At 49.4% G+C, this 17,192-nt stretch overlaps 3 protein-coding genes and 1 long non-coding RNA gene across 7 annotated transcripts in view; 1 reads left to right on the top strand and 3 right to left on the bottom strand.

The window, feature by feature from the left end:
- Window positions 1-5,404, top strand: part of LOC140338995 (uncharacterized) — a 7,717-nt gene extending 2,313 nt beyond the window's left edge. For both annotated transcript variants that reach the window (XM_072423452.1, XM_072423453.1), the window contains exons 2-6: window positions 458-772; window positions 1,710-1,859; window positions 2,769-2,939; window positions 3,240-3,348; window positions 3,458-5,404. In XM_072423452.1, the coding sequence (XP_072279553.1) occupies window positions 503-772; window positions 1,710-1,859; window positions 2,769-2,939; window positions 3,240-3,348; window positions 3,458-4,545 (1,788 nt within the window). In that variant the 5' untranslated portion in view covers window positions 458-502 and the 3' untranslated portion in view covers window positions 4,546-5,404. The remainder of the gene's footprint in view (window positions 1-457; window positions 773-1,709; window positions 1,860-2,768; window positions 2,940-3,239; window positions 3,349-3,457) is intronic.
- Window positions 5,405-6,038: 634 nt separating this feature from the next.
- Window positions 6,039-7,646, bottom strand: LOC140339173 (uncharacterized). Its single transcript, XR_011922394.1, has 2 exons — window positions 7,135-7,646; window positions 6,039-6,490 (listed from the first exon to the last, which is right to left on the bottom strand). It is a non-coding gene; the product is annotated as an uncharacterized lncRNA (long non-coding RNA).
- Window positions 7,647-7,759: 113 nt separating this feature from the next.
- Window positions 7,760-13,891, bottom strand: LOC140339030 (oocyte zinc finger protein XlCOF8.4-like). Of its 3 annotated transcripts, none has more exons than XM_072423538.1 (5): window positions 11,110-11,387; window positions 10,177-10,293; window positions 9,763-9,867; window positions 9,575-9,692; window positions 7,760-9,503 (listed from the first exon to the last, which is right to left on the bottom strand). In XM_072423538.1, the coding sequence occupies exons 2-5, from the start codon at window positions 10,246-10,248 to the stop codon at window positions 8,302-8,304; spliced, it is 1,497 nt and encodes a 498-aa protein (XP_072279639.1). In that variant the 5' UTR covers window positions 10,249-10,293; window positions 11,110-11,387; the 3' UTR covers window positions 7,760-8,301. The 3 variants fall into 3 exon arrangements, with proteins under 3 accessions (XP_072279639.1, XP_072279638.1, XP_072279637.1); XM_072423537.1 differs by lacking the exon at window positions 11,110-11,387 and adding an exon at window positions 13,769-13,891 and having other exon boundaries at window positions 7,761-9,503; window positions 9,763-9,870; XM_072423536.1 differs by having other exon boundaries at window positions 7,761-9,503; window positions 9,763-9,870; window positions 11,110-11,386.
- The window catches only part of LOC140339024 (gastrula zinc finger protein XlCGF48.2-like), a 4,139-nt gene continuing 659 nt past the window's right edge, over window positions 13,713-17,192 (bottom strand). Inside the window, exons 2-5 of the mRNA XM_072423517.1 lie at window positions 15,890-15,966; window positions 15,660-15,815; window positions 15,466-15,589; window positions 13,713-15,298 (exon numbers count right to left, since the gene is read on the bottom strand). Coding sequence (XP_072279618.1) covers window positions 14,097-15,298; window positions 15,466-15,589; window positions 15,660-15,815; window positions 15,890-15,958 — 1,551 coding nt within the window. The 5' untranslated portion in view covers window positions 15,959-15,966 and the 3' untranslated portion in view covers window positions 13,713-14,096. The remainder of the gene's footprint in view (window positions 15,299-15,465; window positions 15,590-15,659; window positions 15,816-15,889; window positions 15,967-17,192) is intronic.

Here is a 17,192-nt window from a genome sequence, read left to right as displayed (position 1 = left end):
GGCCTTATTGGGGAGTAATGCTCTGCGGGGGAGGTCTGGCCTTATTGGGGAGTAATACTCTGCGGGGGAGGTCAGGGCTTAGCGGGGTCAGTTCTCTAGGTCTGACTCTATATTGGGACAGTGGGGGCAGGGAGATATAGGGGTGCCCCTCCTCCAGTATTGGGGGATTTGTAGTGATGTGGGGGAGGGGGATTGTACATGGATAATTAGAAATGATTGAGGTTGGGGGGGGTTGGGGTGATGGAATATTTTGGGATTAATTGGGGTTGCTCTCCTGATTTGAGGTTCAGTGATGGGTTCTCTTTACCCCTTTCCTTTGTCTGCCCCACCCCCATGCCGTTTCTCTTGCAGGTGTGAGAGGGGTCACTTACCTGGGGCAGTAGAGTTGGGGAAGTTTTGTCTTCTGTTTTCTGACAGCTGGGCTTCTTCCTGTGTAATTCCTCCTTTATTCCTGCAGGGGGCAGCCACCAGATCATGACAGAGAACTGAGCAGAGTGAGTGCATGGACAGAATGGCCGAGGGTCTTCCTGAGCGGGTCGGGTATTTTCCAGCTGATGTTTTTGAGCCGAGTGGGCTGCAGAGTATTCTGAAAAAAGTTCCCGTATCCTCCATCTTCCCTAACGCATCCCGCCGAGGTCGCAAGGCCAATGCCCCGCGTAAGAGAAGTCACCCGGCCTCTGTGGGACTGAATACATCTCAGGGAAAAGATTCTCCTGGAGACCCTACCTCTGTCCAATCCCGGGTCAGCCCTATACTTCTTCCACATGGCCCGGTAAGTGTCCCATCTGACCCAATGGCCTGGTATGGAGGTCCATTAGGACCAGAGAAGAATTGTTGTTAAAGTTTTCCAATGTTGAACCTCCCGGGCGTTTCACTGATGTCTGGGGACCGGTAACTTCCTGAGATATGTATAGTAGACATCCTGAATAAAGTATGTAACACACACTCCTAGCCCCCCACGGGCGACTGAGGGCTAGAATGGTGCAACTAGCTTCCCAAGGCAGGGGTTTGCTATTGGTGAATGTTAGAATGAGGGACTGGGAATGTGAATTTCCCACCACGCCCCCGGGAGCACCCACTGACGTCATCAGGAATCGCCGCGGGAAGGAGAAGATGGGGATCCGACGCTGGAGAACTCTGCCGGAGGACGGGAATTCTCTCCGTATTTCCATGCAAATAGCGTTACTTGCTGCTGCATGGAAATTTTACATTGTAGGTTATAATTCTTCGGCGTAACTCACCGAAATACGTCCAATATTTCATAAATGTCATAAATTTACAGTACAGTAGCATAATGAATGTAGTTCAATATAAGTGGGGTAGTCAGTAATCTGCGGGGACAAGGTAGGTAGGGTTGTCAGTAATCTGCGGGGACAAGGTAGGTAGGGTTGTCAGTAATCTGGTCAGTAATCTGCGGGGACCAGGTAGGTGGGGTGCAACCAGATTGCACTGTAAGGGGATTTGAATTTGGACAAAGCAACGCTTGATTGTATTTTCAGCTACCCCGAGCCTAGTTCAGGGTAAACGCTTTGAAGGGGCAATGCTGCATTCCCCTTGGTGGGTGGGATGTTGGGGTAGATTGGCCATGGTTGGGGTGGATCTTGTATATGGCTAGTATGGAAGTATGACATTCAGATTTAATCTCTGTACCGCTGGGAGATCTTCATGGACAGGATTTCCGTATTTACACAGGGTGTGTTTCCTTCTAGGCCAATAAAAGAACAAGAAGAACAAGTGAGCGTTCCCAACAACGCAAGGCCTCCATGAAACCCAAAACCAGAACAGCCAAGGATAGGAAGGAGATGTCCGAGAAGATTCTAAACCTCACCATGGAGATCATTTCTGTCCTGGCCGGAGAGGTGAGGGGTGCGGGGAGTGTCACATGACCAGGAATGCAATCTATAGAACTCGCTGAAACTACTTCCTGAGGGTGGAGAGTGTAGTCTGGCCTGTGAGGGGCCCCCGTTCTGCAAATAGGCTTGCTGATTAACAATCATAGGATACCCAGGTATTGGGGCTTCTGGGTATTCCTGCCACCATGTTAGGGGGATAATGTTTCTGGATATTATCTCTGTGTAATATTAACAACTCTAGGTATGGAGGACTGGCTTCTAAGCTGCTCCATGCTCCAGGTATTGGAGATTCTGGGTATGTCATGATTCCAGGTATTGGAGATTCTGGGGTACATGTGGAAGGTATTGGAGATATTGGGGTATCTCTGGGCTCCAGGTATTGGAGATTCTGGGGTATCTCTGGGCTCCAGGTATTGGAGATATTGGGGTATCTCTGGGCTCCAGGTATTGGAGATTCTGGGGTAGCTCTGGGCTCCAGGTATTGGAGATTCTGGGGTATCTCTGGACGCCAGGTATTGGAGATTCTGTATGAAATTGTATCCCAGCCTGGCCAATGAAGATCAGGAAACCAGGAAGAAGGCGGCAGATATGTTTATTGTATTGCAGAAGGGCCATCGGGGTTTCTTATTTTCTATATTTGGTCTGCGTACCTATATGGCCATGGGGCGTGTGAAGCAAAGCTGCTCTCATTATATATGAACATTGGGAGGACTTGTGAAGGTTCCAAGAGGCAGCGGTGAGATTCTAAGCCAAATAATAGATGTGGCTGTGAAATGTCCACCTGGGGGATGATTGTTATAGACCCTACAGCAAGGTGCATGCTGGGAGTTATTAGAATAGATATGTATGTGTAATGGCTTTGTGTCCGTACATGAGGAGATTATCAGCAGTTGTTGCTTCTGTCTTTTTATGTAGGAATGTACCGTCATGACAAAGTCTGGTGAGCCTGTCGTCTCCGGTAACTATTCCCTAGCAATGGGAGGTTCAGTGTCAACATCCGTAGCACAAACTTTGAAACAGGAGAGGCAAAACGATCAGAAGATTTTGGATCTAACTTTCCAAATCATCCAGCTGCTGACAGGAGAAGTAAGGAGGATTTTGGGAAATGTATATTGAAGTGGACCTGTCACTGAGAGACTCTACCGCTTCCATTGTTGAAAAGAATATCCTAATGTCTTGGATAGAGGCTGATTTTCAGTAGATACACACAGGAAACAAGCAGATCAGTGAATTACGTGGGCTGACTGTGGGTTAGGACCGAGTATTCGATCACCAACAAGATATAGAACCAGATCAGCAATGGAAGCTTCCGGCATCTCTCGGTGTAGGTCCACTTTAAGATGGTAATATTTTCCTGCTTAGTGACTGCATCATTGTGTGTCCTAGGGCCCCGGAGGCAATAATGATGACACTAGTGCCCATGTTGGAAAGGAGAAGAACAAAGGTCCACACAAAAGTGTCATAGTGGAGAGGAGCCGACCTTCCACATCTCAGGGTAAGAGGTGTCCAATGGTGTGGCAATGTTCATCCTCACCAAGTTGTGCAGTGAGTAGACCTTGAATAAAATTGGATTATCTTTTCTTTTTTTTTTCTTCTTGCACCAGGTGCACGTCTGACTGAACCAGTCATCCGGGAAGAGGCAATTTCTGAGAATCCCAACATATATAGAGCCACAGGTCACATTGATAAGGATGACCTGGCTGCTCATGAGGGCGAAATGATCACAGAATCCGGAACCTATGTCCAGACACCCTTTAAGGATCAAAATGTCAAAGATGGGTCAAGTGGAGAGGACAATATGGGCAACTCGGATCATGCAGATTTCACAACTGTTCGTATCAAGGAAGAATCCATATCATGTGAAGATGGTAACGTCACCAATGAGTCTCAATTCGTGTCCATAAAAATTAAAGAGGAGTGTGTTTCAGACAATGAAGGAAATCTCAGCTATGCTGAGAACTTTAGTGCCCCTCATTACAAGAAGCAATGCTACACATCCAAATATCGTGCTGAAGATAGCGAATCTGGTGAAGACGACAATGATTCCAACTTGTACACACCAGCTGACTATGAGCAGTATCCGCCTCCTCCAATGCTGTTCCCCAGCAGCGGCGGGCCAGTGGACTTCTTGGGGTTTGATGACAACAGTAACTTGGATACAGATGTCAATGCGCTGATAAAACATGCACACACTAAATTCTCATTTGCCCCAATCGAAGGAGGATCAGGCTCCGAGGAAGATGAGCCGGTTCCAGAACCAGAAATGCAGCCACCACCCAAAGACGACGGACCTAAAAAAACTGCTCCTAATACAGAGGAACCGAATTCAGGGGAGGAAGGAACGAGCGAAGAGGCGGCAGTTACCTCCACCAAGAAAGACCGCACGCTGAAGACCTACACCTGCTCGGAATGTCAGGAATGTTTTGTCAGGCGCTCGGACTTCGCCAATCACCGGAGAGATCACAGAAGGGAGAGACTGACTTGCCCTGAATGTGGGAAGGTTTTTGCCAACAAGCCGAGCCTTCTTAACCACCTCACCGGGCACACGGGAGAGAAACCGTATTCGTGTCCTGTATGTGGCAAATGTTTCACCAGAAACAGCAATCTCATTGTCCATCAGGCCACTCACATAGAGCGGAGTCCTTTCACTGCCCTGAACGTTGGAGATGGGCTTGTCAAGCAGATTTTTTAAATGTTTCTTGGATCAGATCATGGTGTTCACAACATAGCTAAACCTCTTTTGGATCAAATTTATTGTCATGTGGAAGAAGCCATTTTTAACATACAGACTGCAATGGATAATTGTTTACTGGAGTCTGAACCCCTTGTGACTTTGTGGACAGTAGCATGTGCGTCTTGTCTGTCAGTCCCGCCCCTTCCCGGAATTTATGCAATATTCTCACCGTGGCATCAGGGAGATCGTCTAAGCATCGAAAATCATGTCAACCTCGATGAGAGAGTGGGAGGGTCATTTCCTTTGTGTTACGTGGCCAAAGTCTTCGAATTCTAGTATTTGTCTTTCCAAGCAGAATCTTCTTGCCAATGGATAAACCCTGAGGAATAATCCTTGTTTTTTCCTTTTTTCCATTTGTATCATATAACTGGGGACTAATGACTCCCAGTACTGAGGATAATTATTTTTTTATTTACACAAATAAAAGTAGACCTTAATTTGGGCTGAGGAGCATTCAACAAGGACAAAAGTTGAAGTTTTGTTTTTTCCTGCGATTTCATCTTATAATTTTTTTCATATTGAAAATAACAAAAATGTCTTAATTAAAGGCTGTTAATTGTCCACCTGACAATATCTCCATGCGTGCTGACGCTTGCTATGTGACAATAATTTCTGGCCTCCCCCCATTTCTTATCCCTGGTTGAGAGATAAAAATGGCAAGCGCTTTCAGATTTTATTTCTTGTACTCCCGGACTGCGTTTATGAATTCTCCACTTTGTCCCGCCATATTGCTTTTTTATTTTTGTTTCCCAAGCTTAGTAATGGGCTGGAATGAATAAATATATATATACTGCCTTGTTAGCAGCCATGCATGATACCAGTGGCCTGTGTCTGCCTTATTTGTGTCTGCATCCGAGGCCAATTATAAATATGTAAGAAAATGATAGGGGCTGAATAATGGAGGGCCGAGTCAGACAATTTCTTTTTGTAACTTTATTAGAACTTCTGGAAGGGGGGACATAAACCCCCTAGACCCGAATGGACTGCTGCTAGTGGCAGAGCTGGGTGCTGGTATGAGAAACATCATCCTAGTCCTTAATGTTAGGTGGAGGTGAGCTCACTCCCCCCCTCCCCCCCTTATCTAGTTAGTGGAGGTTGGGCATTGGCCCTCGGGGCCCCTTCCAGATTTCTGCAGCTCTGAGATTCAGATTTGTAAACCATCTGTGACATGAGAAGTGACCCTTTGGCTATATAAGCTTTATGTATTTAAATATCCCCCTCCCCTCCATAGTTTTTAGAACTTTAACATTACCAGATGTCTTGGAGCAGAATTCCTTCCATTTCAGATGCCAGTGCAGCCTCATAAAGCTTTTCAAAGTCTGTTAGTGAATATTGTGAACAATGTTCTGTATGTCTTCCTGACAATCATCCTATCCACCCTGATACCTTCTCATTCCGGGATTCTGCTGTGGTACCGGACCCCTCTGTGGCCGCTCAAAATCAAGCAAAAATGTACTGAATGTATTTATTGGAACAATCTGCACACAAGGCTGGAAACACAAAATGATGGTCACGGTCTACAAATACAAAAGTGATTTTTCAGCCATTCAGCTCCCTGAAATGTGTCAAGGGAAGACTTATAGGTCATAAAAAACATAATATATGTGGAGCATTGCCGGTGTATACAGATCTGCTGAGCCACATCGAAGACTTACGGGAAGGGAGTTCACAATGGAAGGAAGTCCTGAACCCAGAAAAGGACCAGAAAACATGATGCCAATGATTCCAATTTGAATGCACCTGATTATTATTGTGTGGCCTGGGAGCATGGACTCCACAAACCTCTGAAGGTGTATTGTGGTATCCAGAGCCAAGACATTGTGTCTAGTGATAGATCCTTCAAGCTTTATTTCCTCTGCCAGCCCGCCTCCTTCCCATAATGCCCCCTGCTGCCTCCTTCCACCTCCCTTCTACCCATATTGTCCCCTGCTGCCTCCTACCCATAATGCACCCTACTGCCTCCCCCTGCCTGCCTCCTTCCCATAATGCCCCCTGCTGCCTCCCCCTATCTGCCTTCTTCCCATAATGCATCCTGCTGCCTCCTCCCCCTGCCTTCTTCTCATAATGCCCCCTGCTGCCTTCTCCTGTCTGCCTTCTTCTCATAATGCCCCCTACTGCCTCCCCCTGCCTGCCTTCTTCCCATAATGCACCCTGCTGCCTCCTTCCACCTCCCTTCTACCCATATTGTCCCCTGCTGCCTCCCCCAGCCTGCCTTCTACCCATAATGCACCCTACTGCCTCCCCCTGCCTGCCTCCTTCCCATAATGCCCCCTGCTGCCTCCTTCCACCTCCCTTCTACCCATAATGCACCCTACTGCCTCCCCCTGCCTGCCTTCTTCCCATAATGCACCCTGCTGCCTTCCCCTGCCTGCCTTCTTCCCATAATGCACCCTTGCACCCTGCTGCCTTCCCCTGCCTGCCTTCTTCCCATAATGCACCCTACTGCCTCCCCCTGCCTGCCTTCTTCCCATAATGCACCCTGCTGCCTCCCCCTGCCCGCCTCCTTCCCATAATGCCCCCTGCTGCCTCCTTCCACCTCCCTTCTACCCATATTGCATCCTGCTGCCTCCTCCCCCTGCCTTCTTCTCATAATGCCCCCTGCTGCCTCCCCCTGTCTGCCTTCTTCCCATAATGCACCCTGCTGCCTCCCCGTCTGCCTTCTTCCCATAATGCACCCTGCTGCCTTCCCCTGCCTGCCTTCGTCCCATAATGCACCCTGCCGCCTCCCACTGCCTGTCTTATTATTATTATTACACAGTATTTATATAGCGCCATCATATTACGCAGTGCTGTACATAGTCGTGTCACTAGCTGTCCCTCAAAGGAGCTCACAATCTAATGTCTCTACCATAGTCATATGTCATTAATGTAGTCTAAGGTCAATTTAGGGGGAAGCCAATTACCCTAACTGCATGTTTTTGGGATGTGGGAGGAAACCGGAGTACCCGGAGGAAACACACCATAATGCACCCTGCCGCCTCCCCCTGCCTTCTTCCCATAATGCACCCTGCTGCCTCCCCCTGCCTGCCTTCTTCCCATAATGCACCCTGCTGCCCCCCCCCGCCTTCTTTCCATAATGCCCCCTGCCGCCTCCTCCTGCTTGGCTTCGTTCGCCCCATAATGCACCCTGCCGCCTCCTCCCCCTGCCTGCCTTCTTTCCCTAATGCACCCTGCCGCCTCCCCCTGCCTTTTTCCCATAATGCACCCTGCCGCCTCCCCCTGCCTGCCTTCTTCCCATAATGTACCCTGCTTCCTCCACCGGTCTGCCTTCTTCCCATAATGCACTCTACCGCCTCCCCGTGCCTGCCTTCTTTCCATAATGCCCCCTGCCGCCTCCTCCTGCCTGGCTTTGTTCGTCCCATAATGCACCCTGCCGCCTCCCCCTGCCTTTTTCCCATAATGCACCCCGCTGCCATCCCCCTGCCTGCCGCCTTCCCATAATACCCCATTTTGCCACAACCAGATTTAATGTTATAACTGATTGCTGTGTACGGGGGGGGTTGGATCTTTTGGCAGATCAGCATTTCTCCAAGAACTGGGCCTGTTGTGTACAGATTTTACCATTAGTTTGGGGGGTGCGTAGACTGTCACATTCCTTACCCCATGAGGTAGTAACTGCAGACAATGTCTGATGGCCGATATCAGAACATGGAAATTGATCTCACTGCCTTTGTGAGGCCAGGAAAGATTCTCCCAAGTAATGGGCAGAGGTCTCTAGAGGAGCTGCTTGGGCCCTGAGCGCTGGACTTTCCTTTGGTTGGGAAGTTCTTGCAGCAGTTGGAGGGAAAGGTGAGTTCTGCGGTGTGTGATAAGATTGGAGCTGTTAGAGAAGCATTTCCCACACTCGGGACATGAGAACGGCTTCTCTCCAGTGTGGACACGTCGGTGTCGCAGGAGATGGGGATTGCTGGTGAAAAACTTGCCGCAGTCTAAGCACATAAATGGCCGCTCTCCCGAGTGCGTGCGCTGATGTTTGAGAAGGTTGGAGTCCTGGTTAAATCTCCTGCCGCACTCAGCGCACTCAAACGGTTTCTCTCCTGTGTGAATTCGGAGATGGCGAACCAGGTGCGGGTTCCGGGCAAAGCGTTTCCCACACTGATGGCAGGCAAATGGTTTCTCTCCTGTGTGAGTCCTCTGGTGCATGAGGAGGTTGGAGCTGCTGGAAAAGAATTTACCACATTCTGTACACTTAAATGGCCGCTCTCCAGTGTGGGTCCGCTTGTGTCGGACAAGATGAGGACCACACGAAAAACACTTTCCACATTCTAAACATACAAAGGACTTCTCTCCAAAAGCAGCAGGGACAGTGGTAGAATTATTATATGAATTTCCATCTATCTGTGACAATTCTGTGTCCCAGCTGGTCAGGTGATTGGCAGATTCTTCTTGGCACATATTCAGAGGCGCCATGTATAAATTATCTGATAGAGTTCCCTCACTAAACATGGAACCGGAGTGAGATTTAAGATTCTGGGGCAGATAATCGGAATGTCTGCTCTCATTATAGAAGTCGCTGAGATTTGCTTTCTCCAATGAGTCAGTTTGGTCCTCTACACAATTGGATGTATAAAGTGTGTGATTTATGTAAACATCCTCCTCCCCTGAGTAGGGTTCCTCCTTAACAATGGTGGTGGTGTATTCAGCAGGATCTAATGTGATATCCTTGCTGGGAAGTTCTTCTTCGTCACTTGAGTGGGGGGGCCCCTTAATTAAGTTACAAGTGAAATGAGGAGGGAGTGTTGTGTAAAAAGTATAAAGATTGTCACATGAGTAAGGTCGTCCTTTATGTTCTGGGGTATAATTGTCTGAATATTGTGCTGGGCAATCTTTCCCTTCCACGGATGTCCTTGGCACCACCTCTGTGTCTATGGGGCTCGGAAATTCTTCAAATGACAAATAGTTGCTGGGAGGTTCACCTGCAGGAAATACAAACATAAGAAACTTTCCCTGACCAACACCACGAACACAACATTGACATATCGCTTACCCGGAGAGGTCTGGTGGTCCTCCATCATGGCGTCCTTGTAGAGGTCCTTGTGTCCTTCTAAATACTCCCACTCCTCCATGGAGAAATAGACAGTGACATCCTGACACCTTATAGGAACCTGACACACACAATGATACAGTCACCATCCAGACACATCCCATAATAATCTCCCAGAATTCCCTGCTCACCTCTCCCGTCAGGAGCCCAATCATCTTATTGGTCAGTTCCAGGATCTTCTGCTTCTTCTTCCTATCAGGTGTCAGGCAGGGAGGAGGAGGAACCATGATGGAGCTCTGCTATGGAATAAAATACCACAGACATTTCTTTTCTCCTATTACTACACGGGTAATACCTCCATCGGTCACCTCCATGCCACACAGCAGCAGGACCCCTCCGAAGGCCAAGAGGACCCTTCGTTATATTATCCAATCACACACCCTGCTGGACAACACCTACACCTGCACATATTGGGGAGGCTTTCCCACAATCCCCCCCACCTGAGTTTTATTATTATTACAGTCATGTGACCTGCAACAACCCCCCCCCCCCCCCCTCTGAGTATTAATATTATTAGTCATGTGACCTCCCACAATCCCTCTCACCTCTCCGGTCAGCAGGTAAATGATCTCCAGCGTGAGATTTAGTATCCTTTTGGCTACTTTGGTGCCGTCCATGCTGGGTGAGGAGCTGTTGGAAGGTGGAACTGGACATCAGGTGACCTTGGATTGGACAAAGATGTTACCTGGCGAGTCGGCCATATTCACACCCCGCCCCTATATATATATATATATATATATTACATAGCTACTGCCAGAAGGTGCCTGCATCACTGCACCTTGCGGGGGCAAATCTCCATGTGTCATACAATACAGGGGGATCGTTATAAATTACGGCACGGTCATCACACAGAGATATCGGGGGAATCGTTATAATATTACAGCGTGGTCATCACACAGATATCGGGGGGGGATCATTATAATATTACAGCGCAGTCATCACACAGAGATATCGGGGGAATCGTTATAATATTACAGCGTGGTCATCACACAGAGATTTCAGGGCGGGGGGGTCGTTATAATTTTACAGCGCGGTCATCACATAGAGATATCGGGGGAATCGTTATAATATTACAGCGTGGTCATCACACAGAGATTTCAGGGGGGGGGGGTCGTTATAATATTACAGCGCGGTCATCACACAGAGATTTCAGGGCGGGGGGTCGTTATATTATTACAGCGCGGTCATCACACAGAGAAATCAGGCAGAACATTATAATATTACAGCGTGGTCATCACACAGAGATATCGGGGGGATCATTATATTGCAGCACGGTCATCACACAGAGATTTCGGGGTCATCACACAGAGATATCAGGGGTATTGTTATAATATTACAGCCCAGTCATCACAGAGATATCAGGGGTATTGGTATAATATTACAGTACGGTCATCACACAATTCCCCCCATATTTACATCCTATAATAACAACACAGCTGACAACAATGAAATTGTTAAGCACAGGAAAGTCAGATTACCTCTCAGATGAGAAGGGGAACTAAATTCATGGTGACACAGGAAGTAGTGACATCACAGCCCAGGGAATTCTGGGAAAAGCTCAGACCCATCCTCCTGGAGTTTCTGCAGTCAGGCTACACTTAGTCTTCTCCTTTCCTCTAGTGCTGAGCTGGAGATGTCACACCACCATAATAGACCAATCAGAGCGTTGATTTAGGAAGATATGGGACAGTAGAGGTGTAACAACATACCCTACACAGTGTCCCCTGTATGTTAGGCGCCATCTTGTGTTATACCAAGACTCCTGTAACATATTACACTGTCTACTCTATAACTTACTGATATCTCATGTCCAAGGATTGTCCCTGGAAATGTCCCTGCTTTCTCTATTTGACCAATAACAACTTGGTATTAATAGTCTTTCTCCACAATGTGAACTCCCCCCTAGTCATATGACTACTTTCAATGCCTTTATACCCACTTGCTATTACACACAAAGTGGTCTGAGACCTTTAATCCTACATGGCCAATGACTCTCCATTCTCACCACTCTTTCATGGATTCAATGCACCAGTGAAAATCTTTCACCCATTGCAGTACACCATGCTCCCAACTCCAAGATGGTATGGAGGTCTGCACACCGCATGTGTAATCCAGGACAAGAGACAGTCACAATTGCACTTGGATTTTGGGGAATCGTACAAGACAACATGGGTGATTTGGTGTGCAGTGAGGTCATGTGACCTATATTTAGAAGAATGATTTGCTACTTCAACGACTTCTGAATTCCATGAGAATGGAATATTTGTGCCCAGAACTCGTCTACAAGGCCCTGCAGCTGGTCATGTGATCTTCCTATTCCAGTATAACAGGCAACCCTCATTCTAGGCTCCTTTCTTCATATCCCACTGTGGCCTCCATCTCCTCCGTCCATATGCCGCCCCCGTGGCCTCCGCCTCCTTTCTCCGTATCCCGCCCCCATGGCCTCCGCCTCCTCTTTCTGTAACCTGCCTCTGTGGCCTCCTCTCTCCATATCCCGCCCCTATGGCCTCTGCCTCCTCTCTCTGTATGCCGCCGCTGTGGCCTTTGCCTCCTCTGTCACCTCTGTCCGTATCCAGCTCCCGCGGCCTCCGTCTCCTCCTTCTGTATCCAGACCCCATGGCCTCCGCCTCTTGTCTCCGTATCCTGCCCCTGTGACCTCCGCCTCCTCTGTCCATATCCAGCCCCCGTGGTCCCCGCCTCCTCTCAACGTATCCAGTTGCAGTGGCATCCGCCTATTCTGTCTGTGTTCCGCCCCCGTGGCCTCCGCCTCCTCTTTCCGTATCGTGCCCCATGGCCCCCACCTTCTTTCACCGTATCACGCCCCAGTGGCCTTCGCCTCCTCCCACTGTATCCTGCCCCCGTGGCCTCAGCCTCCTCTCTCCGTATCACGCCCCCCTTCTCCGTATCCCGCCCCAGTGGCCTCCGCCTGCTCTCTCCGTATCTTGCCCCCTCTCTCCGTATTCCACCCCCGTGGCCTCCGCCTGCTCTCTCCGTATCTTGCCCCTGTGGCCTCCGCCTGCTCTCTCCATATCCCGCCCTGTGGCCTTTGCCTCCTCTCTCTGTATCCCACCCCTTTTGGCTCCATCCCCTCTTTCTGTATCCCACCCTTGTGGCCTCTGCCTCCTCTCTCTGTATCTCGCCACCATGGCCTCCGCCTCCTCTGTCCATATCCTGCCCCCGTGGCCTCCACTTCCTTTCACTGTATCCTGTCGCAGTGGCCTCCGCCTCCTCTGTCCGTATTCCGCCCCCGTGGCCTCTGCCTCCTCTCACTGTATCCCGACCCAGTGGCCCCTGCCTCCTCTTACTGTATCCCGCCCCAGTGGCCTCCGCCTCCTCTCACCGTATCCCGCCCCAGTGGCCTCAGCCTCCTCTGTCTGTCTCCTCTGTCCGTATCCCACCCCAGCGGCCTCCGTCTCCTCTCTCCATATCCCGCCCCCGTGACCTCCGCCTTCTCTCTCCGTATCCCGCCCCCGTGGCCTCCGCCTTCTCTCTCCGTATGGCGCCCCCGTGGCCTCCGCCTCCTCTCTCCGTATGCCGCCCCCGTGGCCTCCGCCTCGTCTCTCCATATGCCGCCCCCGTGGCTTCCGTCTCCTCTCACCGTATCCCGTCCCAGTGCCCTCCGCCTCCTCTCTCCGTATCCCGCCCCTGTGGCCTCCGCCTCCTCTCTCCGTATCCCGCCCCAGTGGCCTCCGCCTTCTCTCTCCATATCCCGCCCCAGTGGCCTCCGCCTTCTCTCACTGTATCCCGCCCCAGTGGCCTCCGCCTCCTCTCACCGTATCCCGCCCCAGTGGCCTCCGCCTCCTCTCTCCGTATCCCGCCCCAGTGGCCTCTGCCTCCTCTGTCCGTATCCCGCCCCAGTGGCCTCCGCCTCCTCTCTCCATTTGCCGCCCCCGTGGCCTCCATCTCCCCTGTCCATCTGCCGCCCCCGTGACCTCCATCTACTCTATTTGCCGCCCCCGTAGCCTCCATCTCCTCTCTCTGTATCCCGCTGCCGTCTCCTCACACTCCTCAAGTTTCCACCAGACTTGAATATATGTGGGGGAAGGGAAGCCAGGGTTTCATAAACAGAAGAAAGTGTAACTTCAGTCAAAACATTTTAATGTAGTTTTTACAACAGGAGGAGGGGATTTTACTTACCCTTTTGCCCTCACTGGTGAGACTTGCCCCTGAATTCTTGTCTTGAAAACACCACAGTAAGGGATAACCAGAAAATGAGAGAAGGTGACTCTCTGTGGATGGGGCACACACAGCCCCTGTCAGGGGTTCTAAGACTTTCCTGCTTATAGTCATTGATTTGCATTGAATCCCATAAATTAAAGTAGAAGTAAAGAACAAGTCCACCCAAAGTCATCCAGCTGCTCTGCCCGCCCCCATCGGACCGATCGGAGGACAATATGGCCGCCACCACCTATATTTGGGAAGACACACCCTAATCCTTTACACCCCACACTGTCCGAGGGAAATACTAGAAGAAAGGAAAGGTCTTCCTTCCTCGGTGAGTTCTTTGGTGAGCTATAAGACTAGAGTTTTTCATGAAGGTTCTTCCACAGTCTGGACAACAGAACTGCTTCTCTCCACCATGGATCCGCTGGTGGGTGACCAGGTTTGAGCTCTTAATGAAGGATTTCCCACAAACCGAACACACAAATGGTTTCTCTCCTGTGTGGGTCCTTTGGTGGGTCACCAGAATGGATTTCTGATTGAAGCTTTTGCCACATTCACTACAAGAATATGGTTTCTCCCCAGTGTGAATGCGCTGATGGCGGACGAGGTGCGGATTGCTGGAGAAATACTTGCCACACTCAAAGCAGAAGAAGCGCATGTCTCTGGGGGGAAATCTGGAGGAAAGGCGTCTGTCTCGTTCAAAGTAAGACTTCCCATTGGTGGAACCCTTCTGTGGCACCACCACATTCACATTTTTCCTCCACCACTCAGGAAAAGGATCTGGTTTATCCAGCACACAAAATCTTGTGTTGGTCTCAGAAGGAATCCTATTGGAGAAGTTTTCCCCTCGCTTATTGTACGTTACAAAGGTTGAATTGTGGGGATCAGATCCCAAATTCCAGCTGTCATATCCCAAAATGCTGGAGTCAGCATACAGCTGATTGGTTTGTGTATATGCGGAGTTCTCTTCATACATGTCTATGGGTAAGAAAATGTCGGGGAAATCTCCTTCTGCTAATGACGTCTTTTTCACCCTAATACAAGAAGATGAATACTGCGGACTGTCTGCAAAGCCGGGAAGATTCTCTTCTAAAACTTGAGAAGATGAATGACTTCCAGGAATATAAATGTCAGGCTGTGTGGGGTTTACTCCCTCACATGAACGTGGCTCCTGCTTTATATGAGTACACACAGCCTGCAAAGTGGCTTCAGCGTTATAAATGTCTCCTTCCACAGACAGACATGGCTCCTCCTTCATTGGGGTAGATATGAAGGTTGGGGTAACTCTGAGATCTCCCTCATACAAACCTTCACTATGCTGGACAATGGAAAAGTCAGTGAGATTTACCCCCTCCCTCCCCATCACGTTTATTGGCCATGCCTTCTTTTTCTTATCAACCTTCACAAAGCTGTTACCCTCCTGAGAGCTTTTCACACATTTCTTTTCCTTAGAGCAGCGCCTGGAAACACGAGAGTGGAGTCCTAAAGAGAAGGCATCTTCCTCTGGAAGAAAGTCAGAAAAACATAAATTATCAACGGCCGAAGAACAACCAGAATTACAACTAAAACTCATCCTATGACTTCCAAATGTCATAAGAAAAGCCAGAAAAGCCAAAAACTCGAGTATAAACCCCCCACAGGGCACAAACCTTCATATAAACACAACGTACCCGGTAATGTGAGGGTCTGGTGGTCCTCCATCATGACGTCCTTGTAGAGGTCCTTGTGTCCTTCTAAATACTCCCACTCCTCCATGGAGAAATAGACAGTGACATCCTGACACCTTATAGGAACCTGACACACACAATGATACAGTCACCATCCAGACACATCCCATAATAATCTCCCAGAATTCCCTGCTCACCTCTCCCGTCAGCAGCTCAATCATCCTATTGGTCAGTTCCAGGATCCTTTGATGATTATTCATATCAGGGGTAAGGGAGGGAGGTGGAGGGTCAGTGATTGGGCTGCTCTGATCCTCTGAAATTTCCTCCCCAGATTTCTTCACCACAATGTAATCCTACAGAGACAGGAGAATTTCAGCACCCTGACCACACCCCAAGTGATCATGTGACCTCCCAAAATCCCCCTCACCTCTCCGGTCAGCAAGCAGAGGATCTCCAAGGTGAGACTTAATATCCTGCTGGCCATCTTATCGCACATAGACACATCTACAGGGAGAAGATTCAGAGATTAGCCAATCACATCCTTTGTATTACTGGTCATGTGACCTCCCTATGGGCTCAGCACAACGCAGGGTGGAGCAGCTGACCAATAGATTTATGATGATATGTGTCACCAACATACACCGTGTCCCTGCACTGCCCCCACATACACCGTGTCCCCTAACAGCACTGACATCTCCTGCTGATTTTGTATGTTTGCCCTCTGACACAGAAATGACCGGTCTATAATTGTAATGGGGGGATTATTGTAGCTGTGAGAGAATAACAACAAAAGAACCCTCAGACACCCCGTGCTGAAATATCAGAGCTTGCTGTGCATTGTAATGAGTGAATAATATTGGATTCCCTATCATCCAGCCATATTTCCGGCTCCCAGGTGTCTCCCCTGTATGCAGGTAAGGAGCTGAGATTAGGAGCACCTTCTGTAAGGGATCCAAGCTTGTTACAGTACCTGTATATAAGACACCTGTCCATAGAAGCAACCAATCAGATTCCAAACTATCCACCATGGCCAAGACCAAAGAGCCGTCCATGGATGTCAGGGACAAGATTGTGGACCTACACAAGGCCGGACTGGGCTACAAGACTATCACAGCTTGGTGGGAAGGTGACAACAGTTGGTGTTATAATTCACAAATGGAAGAAACACAAAATAACTGCCATCTCCCTCGGTCTGGGGCCCCATGCAGGATCTCCCCTCATGGAGTTACAATGATCATGAGAACGGTGACAAAGCAACCCAGAACTACATGGGGGAACTTGTCAATGATCTCAGGGCAGCTGGGACCATAGTCACCAAGAAAACAATTAGTAACACACTGCGCTGTGACGGCCTAAAATCTTGCAGAGCCCGCAAGGTCCCCCTGCTCAGGATATCACATGTACGGGCCCGTCTGCAGTTTGTCAATGTGAATGATTCAGAGGAGAACTGGGTGAATGTGTTGTGGTCAGATGAGACCAAAATTCAGCTCTTTGGGCTCACACCATGTCCCCTGTATAGCACCCACATACACCGTGTCCCCTCACAGACCCGATACACACCGTGTCCCCCGTATAGCACCCACATACACCGTGTCCCCCGTATAGCACCCGCATACACCGTGTCCCCCGTATAGCACCCGCATACATACACCGTGTCCCCCGTATAGCACCCACATACACCGTGTCCCCCGTATAGCACCCACATACACCGTGTCCCCCGTATAGCACCC

This window comes from Pyxicephalus adspersus, chromosome 10 (assembly GCF_032062135.1).
Source record: "Pyxicephalus adspersus chromosome 10, UCB_Pads_2.0, whole genome shotgun sequence".
Taxonomy (NCBI): Eukaryota; Metazoa; Chordata; class Amphibia; order Anura; family Pyxicephalidae; genus Pyxicephalus; species Pyxicephalus adspersus.
Note: the sequence above shows the minus strand (reverse complement) of the source record. Positions and strands in the feature narration are given on the sequence as shown.

Excerpts from the sequence above, each read along its gene's own strand:
- LOC140339030 (XM_072423537.1), bottom strand. The coding sequence starts at position 10,248 with ATGGACGGCACCAAAGTAGCCAAAAGGATACTAAATCTCACGCTGGAG. Across the intron at positions 9,871-10,176 it reads TTTACCTGCTGACCGGAGAG|CAGAGCTCCATCATGGTTCC; the intron begins GTGAGAGGGATT and ends TTTATTCCATAG. Across the intron at positions 9,693-9,762 it reads TTGGGCTCCTGACGGGAGAG|GTTCCTATAAGGTGTCAGGA; the intron begins GTGAGCAGGGAA and ends TGTGTGTGTCAG.